This window comes from Pistacia vera, unplaced genomic scaffold, assembly GCF_008641045.1.
Source record: "Pistacia vera cultivar Batoury unplaced genomic scaffold, PisVer_v2 Contig418, whole genome shotgun sequence".
Taxonomy (NCBI): domain Eukaryota; kingdom Viridiplantae; phylum Streptophyta; class Magnoliopsida; order Sapindales; family Anacardiaceae; genus Pistacia; species Pistacia vera.
The window spans coordinates 492,531-512,354 of record NW_022196244.1 but is presented as its reverse complement, the minus strand read 5'-3'; the positions used below and the strand labels follow the sequence as shown (position 1 = coordinate 512,354).

The following is a 19,824-nucleotide window of genomic DNA, read 5'->3' as shown; positions in this document are numbered from 1 at the left end:
GTTTTAATTAAAATGTAATATATCTATTTTTTTTTTTTTTTTTTTGGTAACTTGCGACTAGCTTATGTGTATCTCAATTAATCTCTAGATTTATTGAACACTTTATAAGTTCAAAGAATCAAGTAAGTCACAATATTATTGTATTAAGTAACCTCAAGATTTAAACTTAAAAACTCAAGAAAATGAGTAAATCTCATTTACTGTTAAACCAATCTCTTGAGGATAATGTCATCTATCTTTTCGACTTCCTTTGTTTTAATTCTCTTTTTCCCTGTTATCATATATACGGTTTTTAATATCTTGATCATTATATGCTACATTATAATCTTTTCAAGTTTTAACATGTTAATTTATTCTCTAAATCTAAAGGGAGCAGTGGGAACTATATGTCCTTTCATATAACAAAAACGCTTGCCCATGACTGAATTCAATGCCACATCAGCCATGGCCAGCATATCTATGTGTCTCAATTTGCCTTCATAAACAGAGTAACACTATACTCATTAATTTTTTCTCATTAATGTTACATATCAGCTTATAATTTATTAATTTATATGGGTTTTATTTATCTAATAATAAATTTTATTCAATCAAATTAATCACAAACTCTCATATGAGATTAATGAGAGGAGTTAATGAGGTTAATATTATTGTAAATGTAGAGACGGACAAAACATATAACTCTCCGTGCTGAATACTTGAGACGGCAAGATTGTCTTTTGTTTTAATTTTTTATGTCTCCGAATTGCCTTTATGAATTGTTTTCTAATAATGACAAAGCTTTATGGGGTTGCCTTATAAGAATCCAATTCTTATGTGGGTTGGGCCTGGGACTTCGAGGTGGCGTTTGTTCCTGTAAATTTGGTACTCAAATCTATTAATCATTTTACAAACGTATTATAGATTCAAATCTATTAATTAATGATAGACAGATTGAGTAAAGTTCATGAGCACGAAGTTTAAGCATTCACACCCAACACTCAAATTACATGTGCAAGATGTTCCCTCTGGCAATCGTTATTAGTTTGGCACTTATTTGGTACATCTCTTTGCCTCAATTGCTCTCTAAACGCCTTTATTACATCATATCATCAGTTTCAAATAAAGGGTCTAATATTTTGTTTATTTTTTAATTTATAAAAACAATTATAAACATGGGCTAAAACGTATAAAGTAAATTAGAAACCAAGCTTCAGTGATATCTTCTACATCTCATAGCTATTGTATTCAATGTATTAATGTTATCCAAACGGACTGTTGACCCATGGTTATAGAAAATATAACAAGTACAGAATTAAATAGTTGCATTTTTTATTTTTATTTTACTTTTTAAAATCCTATTCTTGAAATATAATCGACAACATCTTCTTTATATTATATATAATAGTGATATAATAGATTACATTACACATTTCCAATCACTAGTCTTTAGGCTTATCTTGGTTGGGCCACATAAATAGACTGTATGTCACTGCAATCTATAGACATTTTATACTTGAGGATTATTAAGAAAGATTAAGCAATAAGAAGAAAAATATTATATTAAATCATGATCAACTCGTAATGCAAACAAGTGTTTGCTACATTATTTGTTTCTTAATTAGAGGAGTGTAATTAATGATAGACGGATCGAGTAAAGTTCCTCAATTCTAGGGTATAAAAGATGTTTATGTATTTATGGATTGATATTTTATACCATGTATTGGATGATTTCCTTTCCTTATGGTTGGTATCAAAATTTATAGGATATTTTAATTTCATGGTTATATATTTACGGATTGATTTTATACCATGTAAGGCTCAGGCTTGACCTTATAAATATAGCCTTATTTCATTATTAAAAAACAACCCTCTCTAATTCTCTCTCAATTTTCCTCTTCTTTGTACTAAATTCTTTCTTTTTCTTCCCTCATTCCTATCAACTTGTTTATTGTTATGTTGCGGGCTGTTTTCATCCAAAATTAAAGAGTCTCGAAAGATTAAAAGAAAAAAATGTTGACCTAAATATATGATTATCCAAAGAAGGGACACAAATAAATACCGGTAATGTTGTTAGTTGATTGCACAGTGGTATTCATGTAAGAGTAAAAACTTAATTTACAAATTATCATCATTATTCTGTAAAATGCAGAATAATTATTACATACGAATAATTATTACATACCTTTGTTTGGACCTAGTGTAATTCTTGCTATTGATATTCGTGTGATTCACTCCAAAATGATCAATGGACTAAATTTACTTTAGAATTTCTAAGTGTTTTTCTCAAACTATTAATTGGGAAAACCAAAACGTAAATTTATAATCACCACCGAGAACCCTAAGTGGTTACCAAGTAGTTACTCTTCCTAGTATATTCACTTCCCTGGAAGTGGATTGTAACTATCCATAACTAAGTGACAGTCAATGTGCCACTTACATTCTCCCACTAGACCCATTATTTGCCACGTGATATAAAAGAATGAATTAACTTTAATGTGTGGTCATACATAGAACTTTAGTTCACTCTTAATGGGCTCATCACAGCTATGATGAAAGTACAAGTCATAAATCATGATAGTGTATGCCCTATTACAAGAATACACCCTTCCATGCATTATATGAATTGTTTATTTTATAATGAGTAACAACCAAACTTTATAGAATAAAATTCAATAAATTATTTTTGGGTCAACTTTATTGTCTTAAACAAAATAGGCATCTGTCATTACCAAAACTATATGTATACACAAAATTAATAACAAAAAACTTTAATTGAAATTGTCAAATTTACATTTGCAAAGTATTAGAAAGAATTATTAATACAATGATTTACATAAATCCATATGGTTACATGAGCCACATACACCTTGGGTGGAAGGGATCAATGATCATATCATTTATGTCAATATGTTGAATCAATACATGACGATCTCAAACATCTTCATTAACAACGAAATATTTTATTTTGATGTGACGACATCAACTTACTGAAAAAGTGTTGTTAGAGAACTAACAATTGTTGTATTATCACAAAATATTTTTATTGATCTTTGTATTGATGAGACAACCTTTAAATATATGATAAACTATCTTAAACACCATGCATGAGAAATTGCTTCATAACACGCTACTCTTCAGCTTCCACTGTGGAAGAAGTTGTCTTCAGTTGTTTTACATTACGCCAAGATACTCCTCCTCCAGCAAGGAGAAAAATGAAGTTTGGGGTAGACTTTCTTGTGTTTTGACATCCAGCATAAGCCTGAAATCAGCTTTTATATAACAGTGCTTGCCATTTGCTTTCCAAATTTCGTGAATTAGGCAACCACTGTTGTCAAATAATCAATGGTCTCAATGCATTCAGGAATAGAACCTCTAATGCTCTTGAAAACGTTTGCTTTAATGAACACTAGACTCAGACGGTTCAAGCATTCCCAATTATTCCAACATTGTACATAAAAATAAATAATCCTTGTAGAGACTATTTATTTAAACGCACTAGTTGCAAATTACAATAATGTCATACATATATCATTGCATCAATTTATAATTACAAATAAGAAATTTATATAATTAATGTGGCTGAAATTTACTAACATAATGTTGGGCCGTAAAATTGAAACCCATTTTAATTTTTCTAAAGGAGAAGAAAACTAGGCTTGAAATCGGTAAAACTCATTTCTGCCTCTTGAAACCCATTTCTCAATTTTTTGGGCTGGGCAGAAATGAAAACTAGGCCCAAAACTGCTTCATGAAACCCATTTAGTGGGCTGGGCAGAAATGCAAGTTGGATCGCATTTCTGCTTCCTTAAGCCCATTTTTTTGTTTTTTGATAATCGGGTTGTTCGGGTTAGCTTGTACGCACCTCAACTAATCCCTGAACCCATTTGAATATCCTACCAGCCAAATGTTATAGGTAACTCACAAATATGATAAGTGACCCTAAAGTAGATAGAACCCAAAAAGTCAATGAAATGAACAAACTTTCTATAAGCTCGTTTGAATGGGTTGGGCAGAAATGAAAAAATTGGACCCAAAACATAATCTATCAACTCGTATTATAGGAGTGGCATAACTATAAATTTTTCAAATATATATTATGCATTTCTCAATTAAGAAAACAACATAACATATTATAACGCACCACATAAAGTATATCAGTGTCAGCCAAATGACATGTATATGATTACAATAAATTCCTGAATACCAAAATAACATGTTCAATCATTTACATAATTTTCCCGAATTTAAAAACAATTTTTATAATTATTTAGACACTTTCAAATACCCCCACACATTCTGGAAAATTACAAATCAAATATTCACATGTAGATCCATCAACCAACATACCAGAAATGTAAATAACATCCTCAAAATATGTTTACAAGTCACATACTCTTTGAGAGTACGAAATTATAGAATATCTCATAAATATATAATAAATACTTAACATGTTTAGAAAATTCCAGAAAAATATAGCTACACATAACATTCAATTTTAAGTATTTTATTGAAAGCAGCGTCAAAATCCGACATTTCTATGGCAAGGAGTAGAGGTGGAAAAGCAGCTTGGCCCAACCCGACCCGAGTTGCGCAAAGTGGTCGGTCGGTCCTGACCCGCCCCACAACATTTGCAGGCCGGGTTAGGCCCGCCAATGTTGGGGAATTGACTAGCCCAAACCTGGACCGCCAACCCTAACCCGCCGGGTTAGGCCATAGGTTGGGCTGGGTTAACTCTCTTTTTTATTTTTATTTTTTTATTTTTTTTAAGTTTAAATATTTAATTAACTTTTCAAATGAATAATTAACAATTTATAAATGAATAAATGTAATTGTTTTTAGTTAAGTGTTAATTTCTTTTCAAATATCAATAATTAAATTAAATTAATTTTTTTTTTTTTGTTAACATTCCCAATATTAATTCAATTTTAATACATTAAAATTGTAATATAAGAATAATTAAATTTATTCATTTATTAAAAAATAAAATAAGAAATTACAATAATTATTGCCTCGTTAAAAACCTCACCAAGAAAAACCCAATGGGAGAAAAACTTGGTAAAGAAAAAAGAGTGCAATAATTGACAATTAATTTACAAATTACATTTTACAAAACAACTAAATTGGGGGTGGTTCACTAGGACCTCCCTCATCTGTATCATCTATATTACAAAATTGAAATGATTCTACTAAAGCATTGTCGATAACCTCGTATTGATCTTGATGGCGCGATCGTTCCCAATCTCGAAGACATGTGAGGACTTCAATCATTTTTGGAGCAAGTTTAGTCCTCCTTTCATTTAAAATCCTTCCACTTGCACTAAATGTTTGTTCGGATGAGACGGTTGAGACAGGAACAGCGAAAACATCCAAGGCAAGTCTTGATAATACCGGAAAAATACATTTTCTGGCTCTCCAATACTCTAAGAGATCAAAGTGACATGTTGAAAACATTTCGGGGGTTGCCAAATATTGTTGAAGTTCATTACTCTGCGACTCCATGGAGGACAGCATATTAGTTGTTGTTGTTGTTGGTGGTGGTGCGTCTGAAGAGGAGGCTGTGCTTCGGACTCGGGTCCTCTTCGGCCTATTCAGTGCATTCCAAGAGAATAAGTCTTCATTTGTTTCTTCTGCTACAGCTTCTCTGGATATTTCGCCTCTTTGCGACTGCGGGTTCCCATACCTGTTTTCATATTGGAAATATACTTCGAAAAGACTATTTTTTACCTCTCCTATTTGATTGATATATGATTCGTTTTGTAAATTTTCACTTAAATTGTCAAGACCATTTTCTAAACGTGCTAATTTAATTCTAGGATCAAATATAGCACCTAAACAATAAAGAAAAGGAACGGGTCTCCAATATTTCAAAAAAAAATTTTCCATTGCCTTTATTGGTGCATGTAAAATTTCATCATCTTTGTTTTTTGTAAATAACTCGGAAATTTTTATAATTGCATGTATTACCAATGGACTAGTAGGATAATACACACCAGAAAGTTGTAAAGTGGCTTGGTAAAAACATTTGAGAAAAGAATGAAATACTTTAGCTATCTTCCAATCATTTTCTACCAAATGATGAGGACCTCTATTATTTGCTACAAAATAACTAATTATATTAGCATAAGGTAAACATGAATCAAGCATTAAATAAGTACTATTCCATCTAACAGGCATATCTAATGCAAAAGTTCTAGGAGACATATTTGATTTTATACAAGCTTCTTGAAATTCAGCATTTCTTTTATTACTACTAGTAATCCAAGCTAAAGATTCCCTAATTCTATCAATATTTTTTTTAATTGTTTTCATACCACTTTTCACAATTAAATTAATAACATGACATGCACAACGTTGGTGAAAAAACTTCAAATTATTATATAAAAGATAATTATTTTGAAAAAATTCTATAGCTTTACTATTAGAACTTGCATTATCTAAAGTTAAACTTATCACTTTATCAATAATATCATAATCTTCTAAAACTTCAATAATTTTATTATAGATTTCTACACCACTATGATCAACATCCATTAATCTAAATCCTAATAAAGATTTATTTGATTTACATTTATTATCAAAATAATGACTAGTCACACAAATATAATCTTGTTTAGTTTTACCATTCCAAATATCGGCAGTTAGAGCCACACTAACATGACAAGTATGTATTTTATTTTTTAATTCTAATTTCATTTTTCTAAACAAATTTTATTAAATCATTTCTAGTTGCAGTTTTAGAATAACTTTTAAATCCTGAAAAAAATGAATTTTGAACAAATCTTTCAAAATATTTATCTTCAGCAATATTAATAGGTTGATCAGTTGTAGCAATATATAAAGCTAATTGTTCCCTATATACATCAGAATTATAACGCCAATTAGTACCCATATTAGTTATTTGAGTTTGATTGCTTTCTCTATTTCCATGTTGATTAATATGTTTATTAGCAGTGGCGGACCCAGGATTTTTGCCTTGGGGGGGCCCCATCGCTCCACCACTGTTTGCCAATCAGCTAGTGAAAACATAAGAAAATAACATCCAATTCACAAGGAAACACAAGAAATTTTCTATGTGGAAAAACCTCTTCAATGTGAAGAGATAAAAAAAACCACGGGAATCTAACGATTCACTTAAATCCAATAAAATCAAAATAGTTTACAACAACCACAAATCCACCAAAAATATTCTACACAAATTTAGAGCTCAATTACAACTATAACAAAAGTAAAATATACAAAGGTTTACAAAAAGATGGATTACAATCACTCCAAATGCAGATCTAGACGTTAACATTCTAACTCAACCGTCTAGATTAAAGATCCACACATCCTCTGCGTATTGACCCAAAAATCAAGTTAGAATGGTATACTTAAAGAACATCCCAATTAAAGGTTGAGCTTCTTTTACTTGGTGTTGTTGTCGTTGCTGTGGGGCTTCTTCTTCTAATGGGTTTTGATTAACCTCAATATCAGTAGAGTCTCCATCAACATTTTTTGCTGGACTTTTCTTCAGTCTCTTGAAATAATTTGATATCATAATCTTATTTGTTAATGCTTTGGATTCCAAATCCGATAAACATATAATGAGTTAGTACCAAAATGGGATCAAAAAAATAAGAGTCAAAGAGATTCCTATAAAAAAAAAATAATAATTAATTAATTTAGTAACTTAATTAACTTTCTTTTGAATAAGATACATGAACAAACCATGATACATTTAAACACATGATACATTTAAACACATGATACACGATACATAAGACATATTTTAATTTAACACACCATACATGATACATTTAAATATTTAATTGCATCTAATGAGAGATGGAGGCCATTCGTTTTTATAGATTAGGCGCCCATAATTTGTGAGGTTTAAAAAGGAAGTTTCAAAATAATTTCAAAATTTAAAAGAGCAACGTCTGGCCACTAAGGCAAACCAAAGGGTAAATCATGTCTTCACAAAGACAAGAACTGAACAACTTGTTACAAACCAGCCAAGTATCTTGGCACAAAAGCAAGTCAAGGGTAAACAAATTCATAATCAAAAGGATATGTGTCAGTGTTTCTTTTAAAAATCAGGAGACTAATACTTAATTACACCAGCAAAGTTTTCACAAATTTCTGTAATTTTTGGTGACACTTGAAAATTCTAAATATTGCTTCCTTTGTTCTCCCATATTTTATAGCCAACCAGTCAGATCTTACTTTTTCGATGATAAATAGTCCCTTTGCTATCTTAAGCAATGAATCAAACAAATGTTTATAAATTGACCAAGCATCCTCCCAAAAGGGAAAAGTGTACAATTCTTGATTATGCAACAAGCAGATTTTTTCAATAACCAATCCAATTGTATGCAACTAATTTCCTACTACAAGACTTCAAAAATCCAAATATTTCCACCATGTAGCCCCATCATTCTCTTAAGCAAAGACTGAAATAATTGGTTAAAAACCAACCAGGCATCCTTGCCGCACTGGCAAACCAAGGGTAAATAAACTAGTAAAGTTAAGGAGACAAATATTTATTATAAAAAAGCAAGTTTTCCGAAAACAGAAAAAAACTATATTCAACAACCAATTTCTACATGACTTCAAAAATCCAGGTAGCCACAATCAGTGACGGATAGGGGTGAACCTTTCTCCGCATTTTATAGCTTAAAGTACCCAAAATTTTAACATCAATCTTATTTAAACTTAAAATTTCAATATTTTAGTAGACTAACCTTCAAGACATGAGTGAGAGAAGTTGAGAGGGAGATTTTTTTAATTTCTTTGCAGGTTGAACCCAGCCGTCACATGTAGTCTGTATAGCTTTTACAATTACAGTAAAAGAGAGAATAGGAATTGGGGAAGAAAAAGTGGAATACGCAAAAAACAAAGCCTCACTTTTATATTTTTTTAACTTTTACTTGTTCTTAACATTTAAAAAAAACTTTACACATTTTTTTTTAAAGTTGAGGGCAGGCCTGGGCCTACCCTCAAAGGGCCTGGGTCCGCCCCTGTTTATTAGCATGCCTTTTTAAAGTACTAATACCATTACCTAAATCAACTTTATAAATATTTCCACAGTATTTGCATCTCGCTTTCTTGACTTGAACACCATTTTTTGTCTCGTAAAACTTGTCGAAATGCGCCCAAACGTCTTATGTGTGTCTATCTTCGTTTTCGACTGTAGTTGATGATCCTGCCTTAGCTTGAGATGAAGTTAAACGAGCACGACGATTACGAGGACGACTTCTAGAACCACCGGGAGCTGTTGGAATCAGGGGCATATTTTGAGGTGTATCGAATTATGAGAATGGGAAAGCGGGACTATTTGAATCTCCTCTTGCATTTATGTTAGTAAAATCAGCAGGACTAGGACTAGAATAGTAGTTTCCTTCATCATTGTAATTGATGGGAGAGAAATATCTATCCATTGTAGTTGAAAAAAAAAATTTGATGTAAAAGAAATAAAAATTAAAGAAAGAGAATTGGAATATGAAAATTGGAATTTGGAAAATTGGAAATATGAATTAAAAATTGTAAAAACTAATAAAAATTAAAATACGAGCAAATTGATAACAAAGAGATTAAGAGAACAAATGAATAATTGAGAGATTAGAGATTAGAGAATATGAGAGAATGAGAGAATTTGAGTTGTGAGAAAAATGTGAGAGTTTAAGGCCAATTTATAGAAAAAAATGGGAAAGAAAAATGTCGAAAAAGACCTCTCCAACGGCTATATTTCAAGGGTAAAGGGGTAATTTGAAAAAACAAATTAAATTTTTTATTTATTTTTTTCGGCCAACCCGCGAGTCAACCCACCGGTTTGACAATAGCCAACCCGGCGGGTTGGCGGTCTCTTTTAGAAGAGACAAAATAGCAACCCGCCGGGTTGGCGGGTTGCCATTTTGCAACCCGGCCCGCCCGGGGGTTGCTGTTGGGTTGGGTTCAAATAGCGATCTGGGTTCAACCCGCTTCATTGCAGGCCGGGTTAGGGTTGACCCGCCTAACCCGGCCCATTTGTTCCACCTCTAGCAGGGAGTGAAAATCACTCTCCTGGAGTGATAGTGGGAAGGAATAGTAACAAATGTTCAACCCTAAAATTCCAACACAAGCATTTCCAAGATATTTTAATCTGTCCAAAAACTTTAACTCATCATAACTTTGCAATCTAAACTTCGATTTTGGCAAATAATATATTATTAGAAACCTATTTAAACAAGGATTCCAATGATACCAAAACCCAAAATTAATTTGCTTTATACCGAAAGTTATGCACAATCTCCAATTATGGGTTTTGTAAATATATCTTTTATTTTCATGCAATATACTCCAAATTATCATTTCAAGATTTCCTGTATGTATCACATATCAACAAGCCATAACATACTAAAAAATAATGGCAATTCAATATTAAAATTTAAAACATAAGCTACTATGAACCAAAAAAAAAAAACACTATTTTCATTGAATTCTCACACAAAGTATCATAATCAATTATCACATTAATAAATGTGAAACGTTTGATAATTAGACATATAAAACTCAAAACCAGCTCTAATACTAAATGCAAGATTATTATCATTATTCTGTAAAATACGAAATAATTAAATATTACGTACCTCTGTTTGGACCAGGTGTGATTCCTGCTATTAGTGTTCGTGTGATTCACTCCAAAAATGATCAATTGACTCAATTCACCTTAGGATTTTTCAGTGTTTTCCATAGACTATCAATTGGAAAACCAAAGCCTAAATTTATAAGAATAATACTACAGTTATAAAAAGATATATGTACAAAATGATGTATCATACCATGATTGAAAGAGTGAAATTGTAAAGTCAACTTATTAACTAAAGTCAAATTTACTCTCTCAATCATAATATGACATATCATTTTATACATATATTTTTGTACAAGGGCTTTGTAAATGTAATATTACTCAATTTATAATAATCACCATCAAGAACTCTAAGTAGTTAGTGGTTATCAAGTAGTTATTGAGGTGTTTATCTTAAATTATATCAACTTCTCTTAGGAAGTGGATTGTAACTGCCCGTAACTAAGTGGTAGTAAATGAGCCACTTACAGCTAACAAATTTTCCTTTTTCAATCACACTTGTGTTTAGGGTTTATATGGCTTAGGTTAAATAGACAAAGGAAGAGAAATCCATTCTTGTCAGGTTTGGGCCTTAGAGGTGGTGATTTTGCTCCATGAAATCAAATCTAGAATCATTTTACATTGTATTGAACAAAAGAATAACATGGTTCACTTGATGATTGTTAGCGACATATTAAGCAACAAGAAGAAAAGATATTGTGTATTAAGTGATGATTCCGCATTAATCACACATCAACTAGAAGAGTTTACACATTTATTTCGTAAAATAAACTAATGGTAGACGGATTGAGTAAAAGTTCATNGTTTTGCCATTTCATTCCAAGATGTAATAGATCTGTGCTTTTAGATAGTGAATGAAATTCTTATATTTTATCTTATTCAATGGCATTGATAGACATACGAAATTTGTTTTATTTGAGTGATTAATTTGTTTAATTTGTATTTTGTGCAATAGGGCGGATGAGGTATCTAGTTAAAAAAAAAAAAAAAAAATCAATATATATGTATAACTTGTTTTCAAAGCAAAAAGAACAGAAAAAATATTTAGTTTTCATACTTTACAATATCTTTCACGCTTGAATTATTTAAATTAAATCGATTTTTTTTTTTAAAGAAAATTTCAACTAAAAAATATTTTCCTAGATTTTTTACTTTTTCACTTGGGACTTGTTCTAAAACAAGCAGGATTCATGCGAGTTGAGTAACTCTTGATGATCTCCAAAGGTTAAACATATAAATTAATGAAAATTTTATTAGGAAAAGTAAATCCAATTCTCATCTTTAATCTCATTAGCTCCCTATTAAAAATTTTAAAGTGATCTTACTTTCTTCTTTTAACCCCATGTAATTCCAAAATGCCTTTATTGATGTGTTTATTATTATTATTATCATTATTTTATACACACATATAAGTCTTTAACTTGGACCTTTGTTTACCCATTGATTGTTCTGTCATGTTTTACCATGTATTGAGAGCGCATCCCTTTTTCTTTCTTTTTAAACCATGAACCCTGATTTACTCTTCCTTTTACACGAACTCAAATAAAAATGATTTACTTGATAAATCATATAATGAGATTTAATCTATTATATAATCAATCCCTCGTGTAGATAATTTAAGTTAATTAGTAAGAGTTAAACATTAATATATATTTTTTAATATCCAATTGAAATATGAAGATTTGAAATTTTGGCCATGATATTGTGTTGAATTACCACCATTAAAATCCCTTAATCTATTTGTGCTTATTAAGCTAATTGGTGATGTCATACTTAAACTAGTGGTAAAGGTCGATCAAAAAACTTAAGCTTATAGATAAGGTCCTGTTAAAAATCTGAATCAGTTAAGCTCTGATACTATGGTAATAATCTGAATTTGCTAAACTCTGATGCCATGTTAAAATTTTGAATTTGCTCTGAAACTATGTTAAAAATCAGAGTATGCTTTAATATCATGTTAAAAATCAGAGGAGTAAAAACTAAAATAAAAAACAACACATAATATGCTAATAATATCACACACATAAAGACATAATATTTTACGTGGTTTGACATAATTTGCTTACATCCACAGATGAGATAGTATCATTATAATCTTAAGAACACAAATGCTAGAACATATAAAACCATTAACCCTTCTATTTAGATTGACACTTATTTCTTATGGTATTTAATACCCCTTCTTACATCATGTGTTTCTCACAATCTCCCCCTCTTGCAACTTCTCTCATAACCTTGAATTGGTTTTAATCTTTTATTTATAGATAGAATATGATATTCTTTTTCTACTAGAATTCATATTTTGAATCCTAATAGAACTCCTCTGATTTAATTCATTCTTCTATTTTAACTTTAAATAAAATCTTAAACTAATTATTCTTTCCTAATACAACTCAAAGTAAAGGAAAATAAATGTTCTTAGTTACAAATTCCTAAAATAGAAATTTGCCTAAAACTTAAATTCATTTTCTTTCTTGCTTGCCTTTTTTTTTTTCTTTATCAATTACCAAAAAGTATTCACAAAAACTTGTATTTTGTTTTTTTATTCGGCTAAGTTATTACTTAACCCAAAAGCTAAAATTAGTCCATGAATGTCCTTTATGAATATTAAAGTCCAAGACTCTTAACACTTATTGTTTACCAACTAAACACGAATGCAACTATACCTAAACCCAATAAAATTTTCTTCTTCTTCTTCTTCTTTTTATTTTTATTTTTCCTTTTTTTTCCTCAAAACATATGTACATACAAAACTCACTCTCATTGTTGACTCAAATAAATCAATTTAATTTTATAATATTGAAACTAGTATTAAGTCTTTGTTTTCTTTATTTGCAAACATGGTAGAAACTTGTAGAAAGTAAATTAATTAATCTTTGAAGTCTGCGAAGGAAATTCGAGATACTACATTATTCTTATTGTAATTTCTTACTAATAATGTTTTAATCATTTTAAAAATTGAACCAACATTGTTTCTAAAAATTAATAAAAAAGTATTAAACAATTCAAAAGTGTGTTGTATTTTTTTCTTCTAGTTTTCTAAGAACGGATTAAGACTTTAAGTAGATGATGGGACCAGAAATGGATATGACTTAATCATATTTGTACATTCAAGATTGCATGTATAATTATGTTTGAAAACTTAGTTTGTAAAAGACACTTTAATTTCTTAGAATACGATCAAAATCCTACAAGTCTTTCAAACTAATTATAATCCGATTGAATAAAACAGCTAACTTCATTTCATTTCACACTTTTTTGTCTTTCTCTCTTTATTTATTTATATTAGAACTTCATTTCATTTCACACTTTCTTTTCTTTCTCTCTTTATTTTTATTTTTTTATTAGAACTTTAAAAAATTTTTGCTACGGTATATGACTATACCGATATATTAACGTTATATTTATTTAATCATGACGTAGTATTTGTAAATTAAAATTCAAAACTTAGGAAATACAAATGCGAAGATTTATTAAATGGGAGAAAGAGAAAATGTGAACCTAGACATATGAGCCTTATATGCATGAAAAAATGAAGACTAATTAGGGAGAAAATCAAAAGAAATTAAGGTTAAAAAATCAAAGTAAATACAAAATTCATCCTTTAGGATTCACAACATACATTTGTTTTAAGTGTCATTCTAAATATTACTGAAAACCACACAATGTTTTTGATGTACAGTCATATTTGATATACCATAAACCTTATTTAAGTCTTATAATATAATATATAGATCATGCATATAATTGACTGACACGTGGCATTTAATTTTTTTCAGTTTTTAAAATCGAAAAATAAACCAATATTCAACTTGTGTCCCACATGTATTGTTAAAAGAAAAATACTAGTACAAATTAACTACTCATGCAACTAATTTTTATAAATTAACACGACACAACAAAACTAGTTTGTGATTGTCTTGTCATCTATTACTTATTATGACATCACTCATAGGGTATGTTTGGTTGGGGGTTAATTAAGATTACTGAGGTAATGTCATCTTATATTACTTAATTACCATGTTTGGTTGTCAAGTAATGTAAGATTCCGATAATCTTCCAATACCAATAGTAGTTACTGTTGGTAATATATGAGGTAATCTGATTACCTTCATTTTCTTAGGTCTTTTTGTTGAGACTGTGGAGCCAAATTCAATCCAAATTAGAGTTGGATTAGGACATGAATTTTCCTAATTTGTGTTTAAGTAGAATTGTTTTCCTTTAGGAATACAATTGGAAATATGATTGTAATTGTATTAAGAATTAAAACATAGTTCCTATTAGGATATGAGATTTGAATCATATTAGAAATGGTGTCCCATGTATTACCTATAATAAGGTTAGGTAAGTGAGCCAATTTGCGAGGCTTAAAAGATTTTTGTGATATTTCTTCTTTTTCATAATAAAATTCTGCATCGGCAAAGTGGACGTAGCTCTTATAGGGAGAGTGAACCACTATAAATTTTATGTTTGTGTGTGTGGTTATTTTGTGTCCTTTGTTCGCATTATTTTCACTTTCAGGGATTTAAGATTTACTAGTATTCAATTAAATCCCCTCTACAATTTTAAGATTACTTGGTACCCTTATTTTTGTTACAATTGTACCCTTCACTATTAAAATTTTTGGACAATAATGCCCTTATTTTGAAATTAATTTACATGAACTCTACCATTACAATTTTACCCCTAAATAATTAAAGTTCTGGATAGTAATGCCCCTTTTTCTAAAACAATTTACAAGCCACCCATGCAGACTGTTGCAGTTAGCCACAACCACCACCACTGGTGGCCATTATCGCCCAATGTCGCTGTAATGGTCTACAACTGGTCGGATCTGGTTGGTCGTGTGCCGATATAGCCTTTTTTGGTCGTATTAATGATCGTAAGCCAGATGGCCTTGGATTTAGGAGTGTTTTGGAAAAATATCAAATGTAGGGTGTTAAAAGAAATAATTCAAAAAATAATATTATATTAATATTTTAAAAGGAGGGCAATTAGTGATCTGTGTAACATATCCATCAATTTATTTCCCCCAGCCAAACATATCAATATAACATACTCACCAATTTATTATAATCAACCAAACACATTTTCTTAAACATTCTCAGTAATTTTCAAGGTAATTTATCTTTCCATTAATATAACATTCCCAGTAATACAACAGTCTCTGAACCAAACGCACCCATATGGTTTTATTTTTTGAACCAATAACTAATCCTTTTATCATTCAAGAATTAGTATCACAAATGTAGAAGAGTATGCTTAAATACAGAGTAGATATTGTTTGTTTTGGGATTCACAAAAGTATGCACTCTTCGCTTTTGATGGATTAGTACGTTATTAGGGTTCATGTAAATATGGTTTACTCTCGTGCATTAGTAATGTGAGATGTGAAAAAATGTCTATGTACGTTATTAACTCTTGGGTTCCGTCCCTTTACAAGTCAGTTTTAAAGGTGGGTTTTATCTAGTAGGTTCGTAAAAATTGGTATCAAAACATGTTTTATGCAGACAGAACCCTCGTAAAAGAAAGGGTGACATGGGAAGGACTACTATCTCACCATATGTGTGAGATCCACCATGTAGGTTAGGTGAAAAGCAAACAATATTTTGTTATAATTTTGAGAGTCAGAAATTATGATAATTAAACCAAAGCTAATTAATATTCTCAATGAGAATTGGAAGTCTAAATGATATGCAAAAGATCCCTTTGAGAGTTTTGCAAGTGAGAACACTAAACTCACAAAGCCCACTACATATCTTGCATATTGCAAATTGTGTGGGTCATAACAGAGACAATAATTCTCTTAAATCATGATTAGGGTTTGCTATTTTAGTATTAATTATGTCTAAAAGATACAATAATTCTCTTATACCTTCAATATACAATTACTCCTACAAATCCCTATCACCTTTTCATAAAAAAAATAATTCATTATCAATCTTAGTTACAATTGATCTACTCATCTTTTTCAAACATCATTAAAAATGAGAACATTCACAATAATCCTCTCCCTCTCTCCGTCGTCTTTATCTTGCTAATTTATTGTTATTTAGATCTAAAAGATTCTAATTAGATCTTAGTTAGATTTTGCTTTTTTCTTTGGAAACACCAAAGTTTTGTCTTTCAAGTGTCTAATTTCAATTAATTATATATATCTTATGTTTTGTTGACCGTGAATTGATGCTCCTATAAATTATAGTAGTTAATTGTGTCAAGGGCTGAGCAACCACAAATTAAGAGCATTGAAATCAGAAGTAGTGATGATTGTGCCAACTGGGTTCAGGTTCAATCCCACCGATGAGGAGCTCATCGAAATATTACAAAGGAAAGTTTCTGGGAAAGAAACGCCACTCCATCACTATTTCATTGTTGAAAGAAACGTTTATGAGCATAAACCAGAAGACCTTGAATGTACGTGTGTGTTAACCTTCATTAATTTCTTCTTCGTAAATCCTTCATGTCATCATTCTTCATTCTAAGATTCTTCATAAATTCATACAGGTTTTAGGATTCCATTCATGAATGAAAAGACTAACTGTCGATTCGAAGAGCTTAGGCACATAATTGTTTATTAATTGTAGGTATAAAAGATATGTGTGCAAGATTATTATTTTCTGTTTCTTGAAAAATTAAGATATTTTTGTGGACGACTATATTTCTTCTGTCTAGGAATCTTCATAAATTCCTGTAGGGTTCAGATTTTTTTCTATCTATATGTGACATCTTGAAGTTGTAAATTCTTATGGGAAATGGAACCAGCATTGCTAATTGTGAACCTTATGAAATTGCAAGATGATGCTGTAAATTTGAAGAGCTTAAGCACATAATTTGTATCTTGTATGTCATAAATTTTATATTTTTGTGAAAGACTAATTTGAAGAGCTTAAGCACATAATTTGTATCCTGAATGTCATATATTTTTTATTTTTGTGAAAGACTAATTTTCTTACTGAAATGTATGTTGAATATATAGGGGATCATACGGTGCCAGTACAAAACAACGAGAGATTTTACTATTGTATGAAAGAGAATGATTCTCGAGAAGTGTCAGGTCGAGGATGGTGGAAAGCTACAAGCCATGTCAAGAAAATTTATGCGAATAATAACAAACGTGTTGTAGGTTACAAAAGGCCTCTCACATTTCACAAGTTTAGTGATAATGAAAGAAAGCGTAACAAAGCCATCAAGACAAATTGGATTATGTATGAATATAGCCTCGAATCCTGCACAACGGTTTGTTCTTGCTCTTGTTCTTGTTCTTTCTTCTAAGCCGAGTTATTTTGGTAATTTTTTATTATACTATTTATTAAGGTTTCCTCAGCATTTATGGTTTATTATATATAATGTTATTTTGTAGAGAGAGTGATTTACTTTTGGATTATGTATGAATTGCTTGTGTTGGGATATTTTTTGTCTTACAGTTGGTAATTAAGATCCATTATTTTCAATTTTGTTTTTATTTTTATATATTTTTTTTTCAGGAATGGAGACTTTGTAAGATCAAATATAAGGGCAAACAAAGTGGGCAAGTGATAGAAGATCAGATTGAGAATATGAAAAAAAATTACAGATTGAGTAATGAATCTGAAGCCAGCTGTTCAATAATGGACATTGTTTATGAAGAACAAGAGAAACCAAAGTTGGTTCACCAAACAGAGAAATTATATGAGCCTGATTTTAGCCAAAACCTGCAGCAAATGGAAGTGATGAATGAGTTCTATGGTTCATATGATCCAATTCTAACACACATTTCAAGCAGTTCACATGATTATAATTATTTTGGTGAAGAAGAAGATCATCAGCTAGAGCAATTGCCATATTCATCAGCATCAGAAGAATTATTATTCCCTCGCCTTTGGTCTTGGTAAATTAATTAATTTCAAACTAGCTATTTAATTAGCTAGGGATTATGATTATGTTACAATATTATTACTATTCTCTAAATGGAATAATTAAATTAAGTGAATGTGCCCATTTGAAATTAATGTTTAGGGCTGTGGTAAAATTCTTAGAATTGATGATAAAAAATGGCTTGACTCAAGAGCATGGGAAAGTGGAATTTGTGGAAATTGAGGAGCTCTTTAGTCTTGGATTCCTGTAGAGAATTTGAATATAATCTTGCTGTAAAAGTACTAGTGTTGTTATTAAGTCGTTTGTTTATATTCAATTCTAAAAGTAGTCTATAGGGATCTTTCTTTTTTGGCCAAAGATTCATGCAAAATGCTCAACATGCAAGTCCACTTTCTACATTTTTAATTTAATTATTATTAAGTTAACATAAAAAAAAAATGTCACCACGTGAACCCAATGATAGATTCATTCCTAATTTTATTGTTAATATATATATGTTATTCGATCTTTAATGAATCATGGTCCACATAAACAAATGATAGTCTCGAGAAGGAGAGAAACAATGTAATTGGTAAAATACTAAAATTAAATGTAAGATCAATTAATTAATAAATATGTTAAGCTCATTCTCGATATATTTATTCTGCTAGACGTGTCTATGTTGCCTTTCTTCCTTTAGTTAAATCAAGAAGAATTTGAATTGAATATAATCTTCCTATTATTTTCCATCATTGAGAGATCATATATTAAATTGATAGTCATTTTGTCGAAGACCTAAAAAAAATGAACATTTAACTAAATAACAAGTTAATTATTATCTAACCTAGGGTATTATGTAAAGGTATCTCTCATTTAGACCTTAAATTACTATATATCTGCCAACATTTATAGTACTTTATAGATGTCAATATATATTATTTTCTTTTACGTTTTAAACAATTATAACATTGTCCTATGATCGGGCTAAAAAAAAAAAGTTAGAATAATATCTAGAAAACAAATTTTGAATATACCCTCAAATTAGCAATATAATCGCAACTTCTATAACTTAATCTAAATATAATTCTTGAATATTCATCAAATATTCATAAATAATTAAATTGATTTTAATTTTTAAAATTATTAAAACTAATCAAACGTTTAAAATTTAATGACAATCTTTACTATTATTACGGCTACCTTTCACATCTCAAGGGCCTGAGCTCTATTACGGCCCTGTGGGACCTTGGCCGACCAAATTCCTTTGTTGAAAACATAATATATATTTTACATGTAATTTGAACCTTACAAATTAATACATTAATTATTGAGTTAATTATTCTTTGATTGTCCCTTATCGTTGTCTAAATCTTAGCAATTCCCAATTCTGCATCTTCACACGA

At 30.2% G+C, this 19,824-nt stretch overlaps 1 protein-coding gene across 1 annotated transcript; it reads left to right on the top strand.

The window, feature by feature from the left end:
* Positions 1–16,851: 16,851 nt before the first annotated feature.
* LOC116142734 (NAC domain-containing protein 83-like) lies at positions 16,852–18,459 on the top strand. Its single transcript, XM_031428141.1, has 3 exons — positions 16,852–17,002; positions 17,565–17,824; positions 18,073–18,459. The coding sequence occupies exons 1-3, from the start codon at positions 16,852–16,854 to the stop codon at positions 18,457–18,459; spliced, it is 798 nt and encodes a 265-aa protein (XP_031284001.1).
* The last annotated feature ends 1,365 nt before the right edge of the window (positions 18,460–19,824 follow it).